Source organism: Macaca thibetana, chromosome 2, assembly GCF_024542745.1.
Source record: "Macaca thibetana thibetana isolate TM-01 chromosome 2, ASM2454274v1, whole genome shotgun sequence".
Taxonomy (NCBI): Eukaryota; Metazoa; Chordata; class Mammalia; order Primates; family Cercopithecidae; genus Macaca; species Macaca thibetana.
Window position 1 is genome coordinate 151704111 of NC_065579.1, and position 16555 is coordinate 151720665.

Consider the following 16555-nt stretch of genomic DNA (forward strand, 5'->3'; position numbering starts at 1 on the left):
CTTTTACTTTTTCTAAAATGGTTGACTTTTGTTCTAGTAGACAGTTCAATTATTGCTTGATTACCTTGAGGATGTGTAGGCCTCATTTTGTGCTTTATAAGGATAGATCTCCAAAGTGTCTCCTCTTCAGATTTTTGTCTTTGTTTATGATGGGTCTAAACTAGAGTAAGACTTTCTCTATCTAGGACATGGTCCTTGATTCTAGTTTGACTGGGCCAGAACTCCAAGACAATGCTTGACCTCTTCTATCTTTGTTCTGCTTTCAATCCATACCATTCTCTCTGTTAAGCCTCTAGTAGCTTTGCCCTTTATATGTGCAGCCCATTTCTCAGCCAAAGATTACTGGAGTCCCCACAAAGTCCTCTGGGGAGCTCCCTTCTGCACAGCTCTCTTCTTTACATATTGGTAAGAAAAAGGTAGCCCAATAGTGGGCAAGAGACTCAAACTGGTATGTCACCAGAAAAGGATATTCAAAATATCCAATTCACACTGAAAAGACACCACAGAAGTCACTACGATGGCATACAACTGCACAGCTATCAGCACGTCTAAAGTGAAAAAGACTAATATCATCACACAAGTGGCAAATGATGTGGGATGATGAGAAATTTCATATATTGCTGGTAGGATTATACATGAATACCACCACTTTGGAGAAGTTTGGCATCATCTACCAAAGTAGCATATACTATAACCAGCAGTTCCATTCCTAGATATGTATCCATTAGAAATGTATATAGAAGTGCATAGAGACATGTATGAGAGTGTTAATATAGCATTGTTTGTGGTTGTCAAAAAAGGTTAACAATCCAAATGTTCACTAAAAGCAGAATAGACAAATTTTTTTTTCACTCATACAATAGAATATCACATTAGTGTGTTTTCTTCTATTTACCTCTCCATATTTCTCTATCCTCTTTTCTACCGTGCTATCCGGAAGCAAAGAGAAGGAATGGATGGTATCAAGCATATAGGTGAAATGGTTATTTTTAAAGAAATGAAATACCCTTATTTGGAGCCCACAGAGAAAGTCAGAAACTAGATGAAGAAATAGCTATATAATTGATATGGGATCTTAGTCTTCTTCATAAGGTATGAAGAAAGGATAAAGAATGGAGTCAACAAAACTAAGATTTCCTTCCTTTCTTAAAAAGCCAGTCGTATCATTAATAATGTCCAGAGAAATGTGAAATTCATAACTATTGTCAAAATCAAGGAGGAAAATCAACATTATTTTTTACCCATTCCATAAAGATCTTGCTTTTGCAACAATGGTATAGGACAATGTTTTACCCAGTCCTTGAAGCTAAAACCAAGAACACGTAACCAGTATTTATAAATCAAATGAATGAAAATACCTACAACATATAAAGAAATAAAATACTTACTTGGCTGACGTGCGCTGGTGTTAAAATTAAGTCCAGAACTCCAGACCAGCCAGCAAATACACCAAGTGGTATGGCATATGCTAAAGCAATCATCAAAAATCTAAAATTGCTGTGAATGAGAAATAAAAGGAAATATTGCAACAAATTAAAAATCTAGAATAAACATAGTCATGAAAAATGTATGTCATTTGGAAACTGGAACACCAGAATCAGAAAATATCTACAGAATAGCCATTATTAAAAACTAAAAAAAAATAAAATAAATAATAACATGCTGGGAAGGTAGCAGATAAAAGGGAATGCACACACACTGCTGGTCAAAGTGTAAATTGGTTCAGCCACCAGGGAAGGCAGTTTGGCAATTTCTAAAAGTACTTAAAAGAGAATTACCATTTGACCCAACAATCCATTATTGGGTATATACCCAAAGGAATATAAATCATTCTAGTATAAAGACACATGCACGTGTGTATTCACTGCAGCACCATTTACAATAGCAAAGACATGGAATCAACCTAAATTCTCATCAATGGTAGACTGGATAAAGAAAATGTGGTACAAATACACCATATAATACTCCTCAGACATAAAAAAGAATAAGATCACAACCTTTGCAGCAACACGAATGGAGCAAGAGGCCATTATCCTAAGTAAACTAACAGGAACAGAAAAGCAAATACCACGTTCTCACAAGTGGGAGCTAAACATCAAGTACATATGGACACAAAGAAGGGAACAACAGACACTGGGACCAACTTGAGGGTGCAGGGTGGGAGGAGGGTGAGGACAGAAAAACTACCTATTGGACACTATGGTTATTATCTAGGTGACAAAATAATGTGTACACCAAACCCCCATGACATGTAATTTACCCATGTAACAAATCTGCACATGTACCCCGAGCCTAAAAGTTAAAAAATATATACATATATATACATACATATGCACATATATGTATATATACATATGAATAACTATATATACATATATGTGTATATACATGTATATACATATATAGTTATTCTTCAAGAAGTTCAAAGTGGCAAGCTTTATAAAAGAAAAAGTCTGTCAGTTAATAAAAAATCTGAGTTAATAAATTCAAGCTTCTGAAAATTTTTTTTTTTAAGATGGAGTTCCATTCTTGTTGCCCAGGCTGGAGTGCAATGGTGTGATCTCGGCTCACTGCAACCTCTGCCTCCCTGGCTCAAGTGATTCTCCTGCCTCAGCCTCCCAAATAGCTGGAATTACAGGCACCTACCAGCACACTCAGCTAATTTTTGTATTTTTATTAGAGACAGGGTTTCGCCATGTTGGCCAGGCTGGTCTCGAACTCCTGACCTCAGGTGATGCACCCACCTTGGCCTCCCAAAGTGCTGGGATTACAGGCGTGAGCCATGGCACCCGGCTCGCTTCTTGAAATTTTTTATTTTTACAAGAAAAATATTTTGTTCATATTGTTTAAAATTCTCAATGTTTATTATACAGATAACCAATATTATTTCATCAAATGGGTAGGTAGTTTAAAAAAACCTCTGGCCAGGCATGGTGGCTCATGCCTGTAATCTCAGCACTTTGGGAGACCGAGGTAGGAGAATCACTTGAGGACAGGAGTTTGAGATCAGCCTGGGCAAGATAATGAGACCTCATCTCTATAAAAATATTTAAAAATTAGCCGGGTACAGTGGTGTGCATCTGTAATCCCAGCTAATTGGGAGGCTGAGGCAGGTGGTTACTGTGTGCTATGGTCATGTCACTGCGATCTGGCAGTGCTTGACAAATCAAGCTTAGACTATCTTATGACCTAGCAGTCATGTTACAGGGTCTATTTTCCAAATAAATTTTCAGGTCTATGGTGACGTGAATGAGGATGTCACTGCAGTAGTGTTTGTGGTAACAACAAATTGGAGGCAATCTGGGTACACAATGAGAATAAGTAGATGAAATGTGATAAATTAATGCCATGGAGTACAAAGAACTAGGTGTACACACGGCAGCAGGGGTGCACCTTGAAACAGAGTGCTAACATCACAAAATGAGAGTTGTCCAGACATTACATGCCTCCTGATGAAAGGAGGCAGCATCACTTATGAAGTAGTCTTGTAAAACAAAAACAAAAGCAAAAATAAAACCTGAATCACAACATATTTCTAGTTAACAATTTACAGGAAACACAAAGGAGAGGGGAACATGTCAAACTATACCATGAAGAAATCAACAAAATCCAGATGTTGGGAATAAAAGTGCTGGCTCCTCAACAATTAAATTATAAGAAACAAAGAATCATGTCAAGGAAATCTATAGATTCTAAGGCACTTTGTACCAATTGCAATGTGTGGACCTAATATGGAAACTGTTCAAACCAACTGTTAAATGTTTATGAGATAATTGAAAATTTAAACACTGATTTGATACTAGCAAATTATTATTTAAAAGTTTTTAGTTAAAATAACGGCACTATATTTCTGTTAAAAAGAGTCTATTTTTGACATATATTGCACATACTGAAATATTTCTAGATGAAATGGAGTTGTCATCTGGGATTTGTTTCATGATGCAGGAAGGTGGGAAGTGGGAAGTGGGTGGTACAAAGATGAAACAAGACTGGTTGTAAACTGACTGACAATTGTCAATCCCGAGTTATAGGGGTTATACTATTCTACCTTTGTATATTATTGTAACATTCCAAAATGAAAAGTTAAAAAATAAAACCCATGTAGTACTTAGTGAAAAATGTCAAACAGAATGACATCCACAGTATGTCATAATTTACATGAATTAAACATAGATGCATACAAAACAGTACATATACTGCAAAAGTACAGAGACAAAGAGATACACATTAAAGGCATTTGAGAAGTGGCCTGGGTTCGGGGAGGGAAATGGGAGAAGGAAATACAAACGACGAAAAAATAGATTAATACATGTGTTCACGTGCTGGCAAATAATCTGACCCAGGAAGCAATGATTTCAGGAATTCTATGAGAGACTGGGGTTAATTACACTGGTAGGAAGGGAATGGGGCATGGCAGGCCCAGAGAACTCCCCAGGAGAGCCCAAAGGTACAAGCTGGCAATCGTGCACAGTAAGCAATAAAAGATAAAGGAATGTTAGGTACTGGTGAAAAGGACTTTTTATAGAGAAGGAAGATCTTATACTTTATGGTTTAAACAGAATGAAGAGTTTGACTCCAGGGTAATTAGAAGTAAACACAAGTCAAAGTGGTTGGAGGGACAATTTTAAGTTAACTGTTTTTCCTTGTCAGAACAATCTTGTACATAACGCCTTGGCTTAAAATGCTTCAGTGACTCATTATTTCCAACAGAATAGTCCAAAATTATTAGTATGTCATAATATGACCCCAATCTACCTCTCTACCTTTCTCTATTGCTATCTAACATCTGCAGCTAGGTTTGCAGGGAAAAAAATTTATTTAAGTGGCATTGTTTTTAAAAAGTGATCATCTTATTTATTTTTTAATTTTATTATACTTTAAGTTCTAGGGTACATGTGCACAACGTGCAGGTTTGTTACATATGTATACATGTGCCATGTTGGTGTGCTGTACCCATTAATTCGTCATTTACATTAGGTATATCTCCTAATGCTATCCCTCCCCCCTCCCCCAACCCCACAACAGGTCCCGGTGTGTGATGTTCCCCTTCCTGTGTCCAACTGTTCTCATTGTTCAATTCCCACCTATGAGTGAGAACATGCGGTGTTTGGTTTTCTGTTCTTGTGATAGTTTGCTGAGAATGATGGTTTCCAGCTGCATTCATGTCCCTACAAAGGACCTGAACTCAACCTTTTTTACGGCTGCATAGTATTCCATGGTGTATATGTGCCACATTTTCTTAATCCAGTCTGTCACTGATGGACATTTGGGTTGGTTCCAAGTCTTTGTTATTGTGAATAGTGCCGCAATAAACATACGTGTGCATGTGTCTTTATAGCAGCATGATTTATAATCCTTTGAGTATATACCCAGTAATGGGATGGCTGGGTCAAATGTATTTCTAGTTCTAGATCCTTGAGGAATCACCACACTGTTTTCCACAATGGTTGAACTAGTTTACAGTCCCACCAACAGTGTAAAAGTGTTCCTATTTCTCCACATCCTCTCCAGCACCTGTTGTTTCCTGACTTTTTAATGATCGCCATTCTACCTGGTGTGAGATGGTATCTCATTGTGGCTTTGATTAACATTTCTCTGATGGCTAGTGATGATGAGCATTTTTTCATGTGTCTGTTGGCTGCATAAATGTCTTCTTTTGAGAAGTGTCTGTTCATATCCTTTGCCCACTTTTTGATGCGGTTGATTTTTTCTTGTAAATTTGTTTGAGTTCTTTGTAGGTTCTGGATATTAGCCCTTTGTCAGATGAGTAGATTGCAAAAATTTTCTCCCATTCTGTAGGTTGCCTGTTCACTCTGATGGTAGTTTCTTTTGCTGTGCAGAAGCTCTTTAGTTTAATTAGATCCCATTTGTCAATTTTGGCTTTTGTTGCCATTAAAAAAGCGATCATTTTAAACTGTCATCTTACAAATGTGTGCCACTAATCACAATTCAACCTAACTTTTTTTTAAACCTATTATGTGAAAGGCAATGTACTATAGAGAAGTGATTTTCAAAAACTTTTCACTTTATTTTTAGTAAGAAATTTATTTTTACTTTGTGACCTACCCATATATATGCAACATATATACTGAAACAAAAGTCTAAAAGAAGGTATCCTTATTTCATGTGATGAAATAATATTTTCAATTCTATTTTATTCCATTCTATTTTGCTTAAAGAAAATAGCTGTCAACACACTGAATTAGTTGGCTGTAAACCAGTTTGAAAAACAATATTACATAGCATTTGAAATGTGGCTGGTGCAACCAAAGAACTGAGTTTTTAATTTTATTTCATTTTAACTAATTTAAATCTAAACTTGAAGCAGAAGCAGTGAAAGGTACTTTTCCATTAAACACAACTCTGTTTGGTAGGAGTACGTTTCCCTTGAACAGCTGCAACACTAAGATATTATTACAGTGTGCATGCTGGGGCAGGTGTTGTCTCTAGTATTATAATCCATCACTGATCTTGGTGTCAATGAACGGATTCAGTTCTAATTATTTTTTTCTACACACTGATGTGACATGTGACATTGTAATTTGTGTATTTGAATATTTCCTGTAGAAAGAAGAGACCAAAATAGAAGAAGGCATGTTGCAAACTTCACAATGAATGGCAATTACAACTTGCTGCAGCAGAGCAAAATAAAATGTCTGCTGTGGAAAAAAAGTTTAGAATAATTAACTGAATAATATTAAAAGACATTTTAGCAAACACATGGTCAATTTTATAGACATTTCTTTTCAATGATCAAAAAAGAATTAAGAAAATTAGTTGCCTGAAATCAGAATTAAATGTTGGACAAACATTTAAATGATTTTTAACAGATCTGAACTTATAATTTGGCCAGCTATAAAATGGTTTGGATCCTCGTACAAAAATAAAAGCATTTTAGATGAAGAGATGGTAAAGGAATTGTTTTTAGCTATGGTAATTTGTTCAAAATTATGGGGAAAATAATAAAAATAGTATTCTACAGAAGTGTTAGATCTGCAATTAAGCCCCAAACAATGGCCTATAGAATGTAAGATCCTTTCTAATGATAGCAAATACCTGTTGATTCAAAATTTCAGAAACTGTAATTATTTATTTTTAACTTAGGATAAACAGTGCAATACAAGAGACATTGTTCAATGAATACTTTTTTAACTGTAAATTTAGTGATACCTAAAGTATTCCATTTAATTCCACTGGAAATCAAGTATTTCCAGCAAAAATTTAATGTCCAAATTGACATGCGCTTTAAGTGCAAAATATCCACTGGATATCAAAGATGTTATATGAATTAAAGACTGTAACATATTTCATTAATAAGTTTTAGTATTGATTACATGTTAAAATAATGTTTTAGATATGCTTGGTTAAACAATATGCTACTAAAATTGATTTTACTCATTTCCTAAAACTAATTTTACTTATTAATTTTACTTATTTCTAATTAATTTTACTTATTTTTCCTTTTAAAATAGGATTATTAAAAATTTTCAAAGATTTTTATCCCAAACATACAAAGAATTAAAACAAATTTTTTAGAATTTCAACAGCTTTTGGGGTACAAATGATTTTTGGTTATACGGATGAACTGGATAGTAGTGAAGTCTGAGATTCTGGTGCACCTGCCACCTGAGTAGTGTACAGTGTATCCAATATGGAGTTTGTTATCCTTCACTCATTGCCATCCTCCCCATTCTGAGTCTCCAAAGTCCACTATACCACTCTGTCTTTGCCTACGCATAGCTTGGCTTCCACTTATAAGTGAGAACATAGAGTGTTTGATCTTTCCATTCTTGAGTTACTTCACCTAGAATAATGGCTTCCAGCTCCCTACAAGTTGATGTACAAAGCATTATTCTGTTCTTTTGTATGGCTGAGTAGTATTCCACGGTGTATATACACTTATTTTCTTTTCCTACTCATTAGTCGATGGGTACTTAGATTGGCTCCATATCTTTGGAATTGCAAACTGTGCTGCTACAAACATGTATGTGCAAGTGCATGTGTCTTTTTCATACAAAGACTTCTTTTCTTTTGGGTAGACACCAGTAGTGGGATTGCTGGGTTGAATGGCAGATCTCCTTTTAGTTCTTTAAGGAATCTCCATACTGTTTTGCATAGAGGTGGTACTAACTTACATTCCTACCAGCAGTGTATAAGCATTCCCTTTTCACCACATCCATGTCAACATCTATTGTTTTTTGACTTTTTAATAATAGCTATTCTTGCAGGGGTAAGGTGGTATCTAATTGTGGTTTTAATGTGCATTTCCTTGATGATTAGTGATGTTGAGCATTTTTTCCTATTTTTTTTTTTTTTTGGGCTGTTTGTATGTCTTCTTTTGAGAAATGTCTTCTGGTCATGTTATTTGCCCACTTTTTGATGAGTTTTTTTTTTTTTCTTGCTGATCCGTTTGAGTTCCTCATAGATTCTAGATATTAGTTTCCTATCAGATACAGAGCTTGCTTGCAAATATTTTTGCCCATTCTGTGGGCTGTTTGTTTACTCTGATGTTTATTTCTTTTGCTGTACAGAAACTTTTTGTTTAATTAGGTCCCATTTATTTATTTTTGTTTTTGTTGCATTTGCTTTTGGGGTCTTAGTCATGAATTCTTTGCCTAGGCCAATGTCCAGAAGTATTTGTCTGACATTATCTTCTAGAACTTTTATGGTTTCAGATCTTATATTTAAGTCTTTGATCCACCTTGAGTTGATTTTTGTATAAGGTGAGAGATAGGGATCCGGTTTGATTCTTCTACTTGTGGCTTGCCAGTTTTCCCAGAACCATTTATTAAATAGGGTGTCCTTTCTCCAATTTATGTTTTTGTATGCTTTCTTGAAGATTAGTTGGTTGTATGTATTTGGCCTCATTTCTGAATTCTCTATTCTGTTCCATCGGACTGTTCCATTGACTACTTTCATACCAGTACCATGCTGTTTTAGTAACTATAACCTTGCAGTATAATTTGAAGTCAGGGAATGCGATGCCTCAAGATTTGTTCCTTTTGCTTAGGATTGCTTTGGCTATTTGGACTTTTTTGGTTACATATGAATTTTAGGATTTTTTTTTCTAATTCTGTGAAAAATGATATTGGTATTTTGACAGGAACTGCATTGAACCTGTAGATTGTTTTGGGTAGTATGGTCATTTTCACAATATTGATTCTTCCAATCTATGAGCATGGAATGTGTTTCCACTTGTTTGTGTCATCTATGACTTCTTTCAGCAGTGTTTCGTAGTTCTTGTAGAGATATTTCACCTCCTTGGTTAAGAATATTCCTAGGTATTTTAATTTTTTTGCAGCTATTGTAAAGGGGATTGAGTTATTCATTTGATTCTTGGCTTTCTCATTGTTGGTGTAGAGCAGTGCTACTGATTTGTGTACACTGATTTTGTAACCTGAGCATTTACTGATTTCATTTATCAAATCTAGGAGTCTTTTGGAAGAGTCTTCAGGGTTTTCTAGGTATATGATCACATCATTGGCAAACAGTGATAGTTCGACTTCCTCTTTTTCCAATTTGGATGCCTTTTATTTCTTTCAGTTGCCTGACTGTTCTGGCTAGGACTTCCAGTGATTTCAAACTGAAGTGGTGAATGTGGGTATCCTTGTCCTGTTCCAGTTCTCAGGGGAAATACTTTCAAGCTTTCCCATTCGGTAAGATGTTGGCAGTGGGTTTGTCATGTATGGCTTTTATTTTGAAGTATGTCCCTTCTATGCCTAGTTTGTTGAGGGTTTTTATCATAAAGAGATGCTAATGAATGCTTTTTCTGCATCTATTAAGATGATCATATTGTTTTTGTTGTTAATTCTGTTTATGTGATATATCACATTTGACATGCTTATTTTAAATAATTTGTGGTATGAAACCCACTTGATCATGGTGTATTGTCTTTCTGATGTGCTGTTGGATTCGGTTAGCTAATATTTTATTAAGGATTTTTGTATCTATGATCATCAAGGCTACTGGCCTGTAGTTTTCTTTTTTGTTATGTCTTTTTCAGGTTTTGGTATCAGGGTGACACTGGCTTCATAGAGTGAGTTAGGGAGGAGTCCCTCTTTCTCAATCTGGTTTTGGTATCAGGGCGATAGCTTCACAAAATGAGTTAGGGAGGATTCCTGCTTTCTCAATCTTTTGGAATAGTTTCAGTAGGATTGGTATCAATTCTTCTTTGAAAGTCTGGTAGAATTCAACTGTGAATCCATCTGGCCAATCTGACCATGGCCTTTTCTTGGTTAGCAATTTTTTTTTCAAATTAATATATATATATTTTTTATTGCTTGATTTTATTTTTATTTATTTATTTATTTATTTTAATCATACTTTAAGTTCTAGGGTACATGTGCACAATGTGCAGGTTTGCTACATATGTATACATGTGCCATGTTGGTGTGCTGCACCCATCAACTCGTCAGCACCCATCAACTCGTCATTTACATCAGTTATAACTCCCAATGCCATCCCTACCCTCTCCCCACTCCCCATAATAGGCCCCGGTGTGTGATGTTCCCCTTCCCATGTCCAAGTGATCTCATTGTTCAATTCCCACCTATGAGTGAGAACATGCGGTGTTTGATTTTCTGTTCTTGCAAAAGTTTGCTGAGAATGATGGTTTCCAGCTGCACGCATGTCCCTACAAAGGACACGAACTCATCCTTTTTTATGGCTGCATAGTATTCCATGGTGTATATGTGTTGGCTGGCAATTTTTAAGTTACTGAATCAATCTCATGGCTCATTATTGGTCTGTTCAGGGTTTCTATTTCTTCCTGATTTAATCTAGGAGGGTTGTATGTTTCCAGAAATTCATCGATTTCCTCTAGATTTTCTAGTTTGTGTCCATAGAGGTGTTCATAGTAGTCTCGAATGATCTTTTGTATTTCTGTGGTGTTGGCTGTAACGTCTCCATTTTCATTTTTAATTGAGCTTATCTGAATCTTCTTTTTTTGGTTAATCTAGCTAATGGGCTATCAATTTTGTTCATCTTTTCAAATAGCCAACTTTTTGTTTTACTGATCTTTTGTATTTTTTGTTTCAATTTCACTTAGTTCTGCTCTGATCTTTGTTTTTTCTTTTTTTCTGCTAGCTTTGGTTTTAGTTTGTTACTGTTTCCCTAGTTTCTTGAGGTGTGACATTAGGTTGTCAATTTGTAATCTTTCAGACTTTTCAATGTAGGCATTTAGTGCTATAAACTTTCCTCTTAGCGCTGCTTTTGCTGTATCCCAGAGGTTTTAATAACTTATATCACTATTATGGTTCATGTCAAAAGAATTTAATTTCCACCTTGATTTCATTGTTAACCCCAAAATCATTCAGGAGCAGATTGTTTAATTTCTGTGTGTTTGTACAGTTTTGAGGGTTCCTTTTGGAGTTGATTTCTAGTTTTATTCCACTATGGTCAGAGAAGATGCTTGATATGATTTTGACTTTTAAAAATTTATTGAAAACTACCAGAAAATGTAAGATTCCTTATGTGGCTTCCATTTTATTCCTATTGGACAGTATTATTGCAGCAGATATAAAGACACAGCTACTACTTCTTTACCACAAGAAACTTACCATTTGGGGAGAGGAACCCAAGAAAAGAAAGAACCAATTGAGAGAGAGTTGTTGGAAGAATCAATAAAAACTCCTCACAACTAACTATGAAAAAATTTCAAATGACAAAGTATAGTGGTCCAATTGCAAATCATAATCAATAGTGGTGTTTTATATATCCCAAGAATTAAATTCAGTACTGGGCATTTGAGCCTTCAAGACTAGAGTTTAATCTAACTATACTTAAGTTATACCAATAAAAATAAATAATATATTAGGCTTCTTAAAGTATGATCCTACTGCTGGTACATAAAATGATTTCAGTTGATATGAGAATAATATTATTTATTTTATTCACTTTGTATTGACTATTGCCTGCTTATTTTAATATGCCTTAACAAATACATAATAAATTAAAATAATGTGCATATTAGGAAAAGTATAACACATAGAATCCATGATTTCACAGACACTATTGTATGATATAGGATTTTTTATATCATACAATTTCAAATACAAATCAAGTTATTTAAGAAAAATAAAATATTTGATTTTTAAAACATTAAGCAAATAATAGTATAGGTGATATATAGAGAAGGCAAAAATTACAGAGGTTTTTGTTTTTGGTGATTTTTCAAGATAGATTTCTAGTAGGAAATCTAAAATATTCAATTACTATTTTATCAATTACTACCTAATTAATAGGTTGCTGAAAAATTACTATCTTAAATTATTTTTTAAAAATCTGAAGTTATCTTGAAGGTGTCAGTCAAAGCCATCCAATGACTCTCAGTATATTTACCTTAATAATCTACAGACGCTTCTCCGGTAACTCAACCGCTGGCTAGCTGCAGCAACACTGGGAGGAAGAGGAGGTCGGGGTGGGAAATAAGCTAGTGTTGCAGAAAATATTAAGCAGACAACTCCAAATTCTGAAAGAAAAAGATAGATAAAATGTTAACCAGGCCACACAAAAAGTTGAATACTTCAAGTATTTATTTGTTTTTTCAAACAGGGTCTCACTCTCTCACCCAGGCTGGAATGCAGTGGCATGAACATGGCTCACTACAGACTTGACCCTCCTGGGCTCAAGTGATCCTCCTGCCTCAGCCTCCCAAGTAGCTGGAACCACAGATGCATGCCACCATGCCAGGCTAATTTTTATTTTTATTGTTTGTAGAGATAGGGTCTCACCATGTGGTCCAGGCTGGTCTCGAACTCCTGAGCTCAAGTGTCGTTCAAGCCATTCTCCTGTCTCAGCCTGCCAAAATGCTAGAATTACAGGTGTAAGCCACCATGCCCGGCCTCTCAGGTATTCATTTATCTAACAAATATTTACTGAGCATCAACTGAGTCTGAGGCTCATAAAGATAAGCAAAATATAGTATCTAGCCAAGATTGCTCAGTCTAGTTTAAAAAAAAAAAAGAATATATAAAGATACAAATTTCAGCAAGTAATTGGTTAGAGGTTATACTAACAATGATGTATATGCTGGTACTATGGCACACAGATAAAAAGATTGAGGAAGTAAACAAATGTTGCCTTATGGAGAAAATATTAAAAGCCAACAGTACGTTACTATAAAAGAGATTGTGAAACAGGTCTAGGATGATTGTCTAATAAGTATAGCACTCAGAAAAAAAAACTGGTAAGAAATAACAGGATAGGAGGTTTGTTTCATTCATGATAGGATAGTCTGATGCGCTGTGTAAGATAGACCCAATTTACAGGTTGTACGGGAAATTTGAATAAGAAAGCATCCAAAAATAAGAAACCAATTGACAGAGAATAGAATTTAAACACAAGAGTAGCTAATGTAGAGTATTAAACAATCAGAAGTAAAATGAACACCCAAACAATCTTAATTTGTCCCCATTATAGAAAGGAAGGTTCTAGCATCCCAATCTTTCCCTCTATAATTCTGGCACTTGGAAGTTCCAGCTTTTGATAACTGTGTACAATTTTGTAGAAAAGCACAGCACTAGTAGAAAAGTCAGGAAACTTGGAATATAGACCTGTCTATGCCATTAATTAGCTTGTAATTTGAACAAATCCCTTAATCTTTCTAGGCCAATAAAGGGATTGAATTTAGGGATTTCTAGAGGTCCTTTCAGTTGGATAATTTTAATTCTAGGGCTATTCTTAGCAAAAAGGACAACATTCCTATAAGACAATTAACCACAGATAATTCTGTTTAATGCAATTAGAAATTTAAAGATTCCTATTTTTTTAAACACAAGATTGTTAACAGATTCCTTTTGCTTTTCTTTTCTTTTTTTTTGGTGTTCTCAATCTGTTTATTCTTTGTCAATCTGGGGAGCAATAAGAAGTTAATGAACTGTTCTAATTTAGAGTTATTTTAATTATTAGTAATACTGAATGAGCACCTAAAATATGCATATTGGCCACTTGTATGTCTTCCGTGATTGCCTTATTCATATTCTTTGACCCTCTATTGGTATTTTTGTAAACAACTTCACTGAGATATAATTCACATGACATACAATGCACACATTTAAAGTGCACAATCTAGTGGTTTTTCATTTACCAGCAGAATTGTACAGTCATAACCACAATCAATTTTAGGATTTTTTCAACATCCCAAAAAGAAACTCTGTACCCATTACTCCCAATCTCCCAGCCCTAGGCAACCTCTGCTCCACTTTTAGTCCCTACAGATTTGAGTATTATGGACATTTCCTATAAATGGAATCATATAATATGTGGTCTTTTATGACTGGCCTCTTTCACTTTGCATAATGCTCTCAAGGGTCATCCATGTTGGAGTATCAGTACTTTACTATTTTTTATTGTCAAATAATATTCCACTGTACAGATATACCACATTTTATTCATCCACTCATCAGTAGATAGACATCTGGGTTGTCTCCACTTTTTGGTTATTACAAATAATGCTGCTATGAACCCTCATGTATACATTTTTACATGGGTGTATGTTTCCATTTCACTTGGATACATATCTAGAAATGGAATTTCTGGATTGTATGGTAATCTTTGTTTAACATTTTGAGGAACTGTGAAACTGTTTCTAAAGCGGCTACACCATTTTAGATTCCCATGTATGGGAATGTATGAGGGTGCTAATTTCTCCACTTTCTTGCCAACACTTTATTATTTTCCATTTTATTGATTCTAGCAATCCTATTGGGTGTGAAGGGTATCTTATCACGGTTTTAATTTACATTTCCTTAATGACTAATGACACTGAGTATCTTTTCATGTGTTCGATGGACATTTGTGTATTTTCTTGGGAGAAATGTGTCTGAGTCCTTTGCCCACTTCTTAATAGCGTTGTCTTTCTGTTGTTGAGTTGTAAGAATGCTTTATATAATCTGGATATAAGTCCCTTATCAGATATATGATTTGCAACTATTTTCTCCCATTCTGTGGACTGTCTTTTTCACTTTCTGGGTTCTTTGAAGCACAAAAGTTTTAAATTGTGATGAAGTCTAACTTATCTTTTTTCCTTTGCCACTTGTGCTTTGGATGTCTTTTATAAAAAGGCTTCACCTAACCCAAGGTCATAAAGATTTACTCTTTAGTTTTCTTCTAAGAGTTTTATAGTTTTAGCTCTCACATTCAGGTTTGAGTTAACGAGGGGGTTCAAATTCATTCTTTTGAATTTGGATATTCAGTTGTTCCTGTACCATTTACTGAAAAGACTTTTTCCCTTATTATCTTAGGACCCTTCTGAAAAATCAATTGACCATAAATATAATGGCTTATTTTTTAGAATCTCATTTCTGTTCTACTGATTTATATGCCTATCCTTATGCCAGTACTATGTTATCTTGTAGCTTTGTAATAAGTTTTGTAGTTGAGAAGTGTGAGTTCTCCAATTTTGTTCCTTTTCAAGATTGTTTTGGATATTGCTGGTCCTTTGCATTTCCATGTAAATTTCAGGATCGCCTTGTCGATTTCTGCAACAAAGGCAGCTGGGATTTTAAAAGGGATTGTATTATATTTGCAAATAAATTTGGGGTTATCTTCACAATATTAAACCTCCCAACATGAACACGGAATGTCTTTCCATTTATTTAGGTCTTCTTTAATTTCTTTCAACAGTGGTAGTCTTCAGATTATACGTTCTACACTTCATTTGTTAAGTTTATTCCTAAACATATTCTTTTTGATGCTATTGCAAATTGAATTGTATGTTAAGATTGTTCATTGCCAATATATAGACATACAACTGATTTTTACATATTAATCTTGTACCATAAAACTTTCTAAGCTCTTTTTTTAGATCTAATAGTTTTTAGTGAATTGCAGAGAATTTTCTATATTCAAGATCTCATCATTTTCAACAGAGACATTCTTTACTACTTCCTTTACAATCTGGGTATCTTTTGCTTTTCTTATTCAGTGATACTGCCTAGAACCTCCAGCACAGTTTTAAAAAGGCATGGAAAAATGGACATCCTTGTCTTGTTCATAACCCTAGAAGTGAAATGTGATGTTACCTGCAGGTTGTTTGTTTTTTGAGACAGAGTCTCACTCTGTCACCCAGGGTGGAGTGCAGTGGTGTGATCTTGGCTCACATTACAACCTCTGTCTCCCAGGCTCAAACGATTCTCGTGCCTCAGCCTCCCGAGTAACTGGGATTACAGGCATGTGCCATCATGTCCGGCTATTTGTTTTGTACTTTTAGTAGAGATGGGGTTTTGCTATATTGGGCAGGTTGGTCTCAGACTCCTGGCCTCAAGTGATCCTCCCTTTTTGGCCTCCCAAAGTGCTGGGATTACAGGCATGAGTCACCATGCCAGGCCTCTTGTGGGTTTCTAATAGATGCTTTTTATTAGGTTGAGAGAGTTCCTAATTCATTGATTGTTTCTAGTTCATTGAAAGGGTGTTGGATTTTTCAAATGCTTTTTCTTCATCTTTTAAGGTGATCATGTTTTTTTCCCTTTTATCTGCTGATATATTACATAAATTGAGTTTTGAATGTTAAACCAACCTTGCATTGCTGGAATAAATCCCATTTAGTTATGGTATA

The 16555-nt window shown here is 35.0% G+C and overlaps 1 protein-coding gene across 2 annotated transcripts in view; it reads right to left on the reverse strand.

Annotated features, from left to right (window-relative positions):
- Positions 1-16555, reverse strand: part of SLC49A4 (solute carrier family 49 member 4) — an 84753-nt gene that overhangs the window by 33688 nt on the left and 34510 nt on the right. For both annotated transcript variants that reach the window (XM_050781852.1, XM_050781853.1), the window contains exons 4-5: positions 12340-12469; positions 1389-1497 (exon numbers count right to left, since the gene is read on the reverse strand). In XM_050781852.1, the coding sequence (XP_050637809.1) occupies positions 1389-1497; positions 12340-12469 (239 nt within the window). The remainder of the gene's footprint in view (positions 1-1388; positions 1498-12339; positions 12470-16555) is intronic.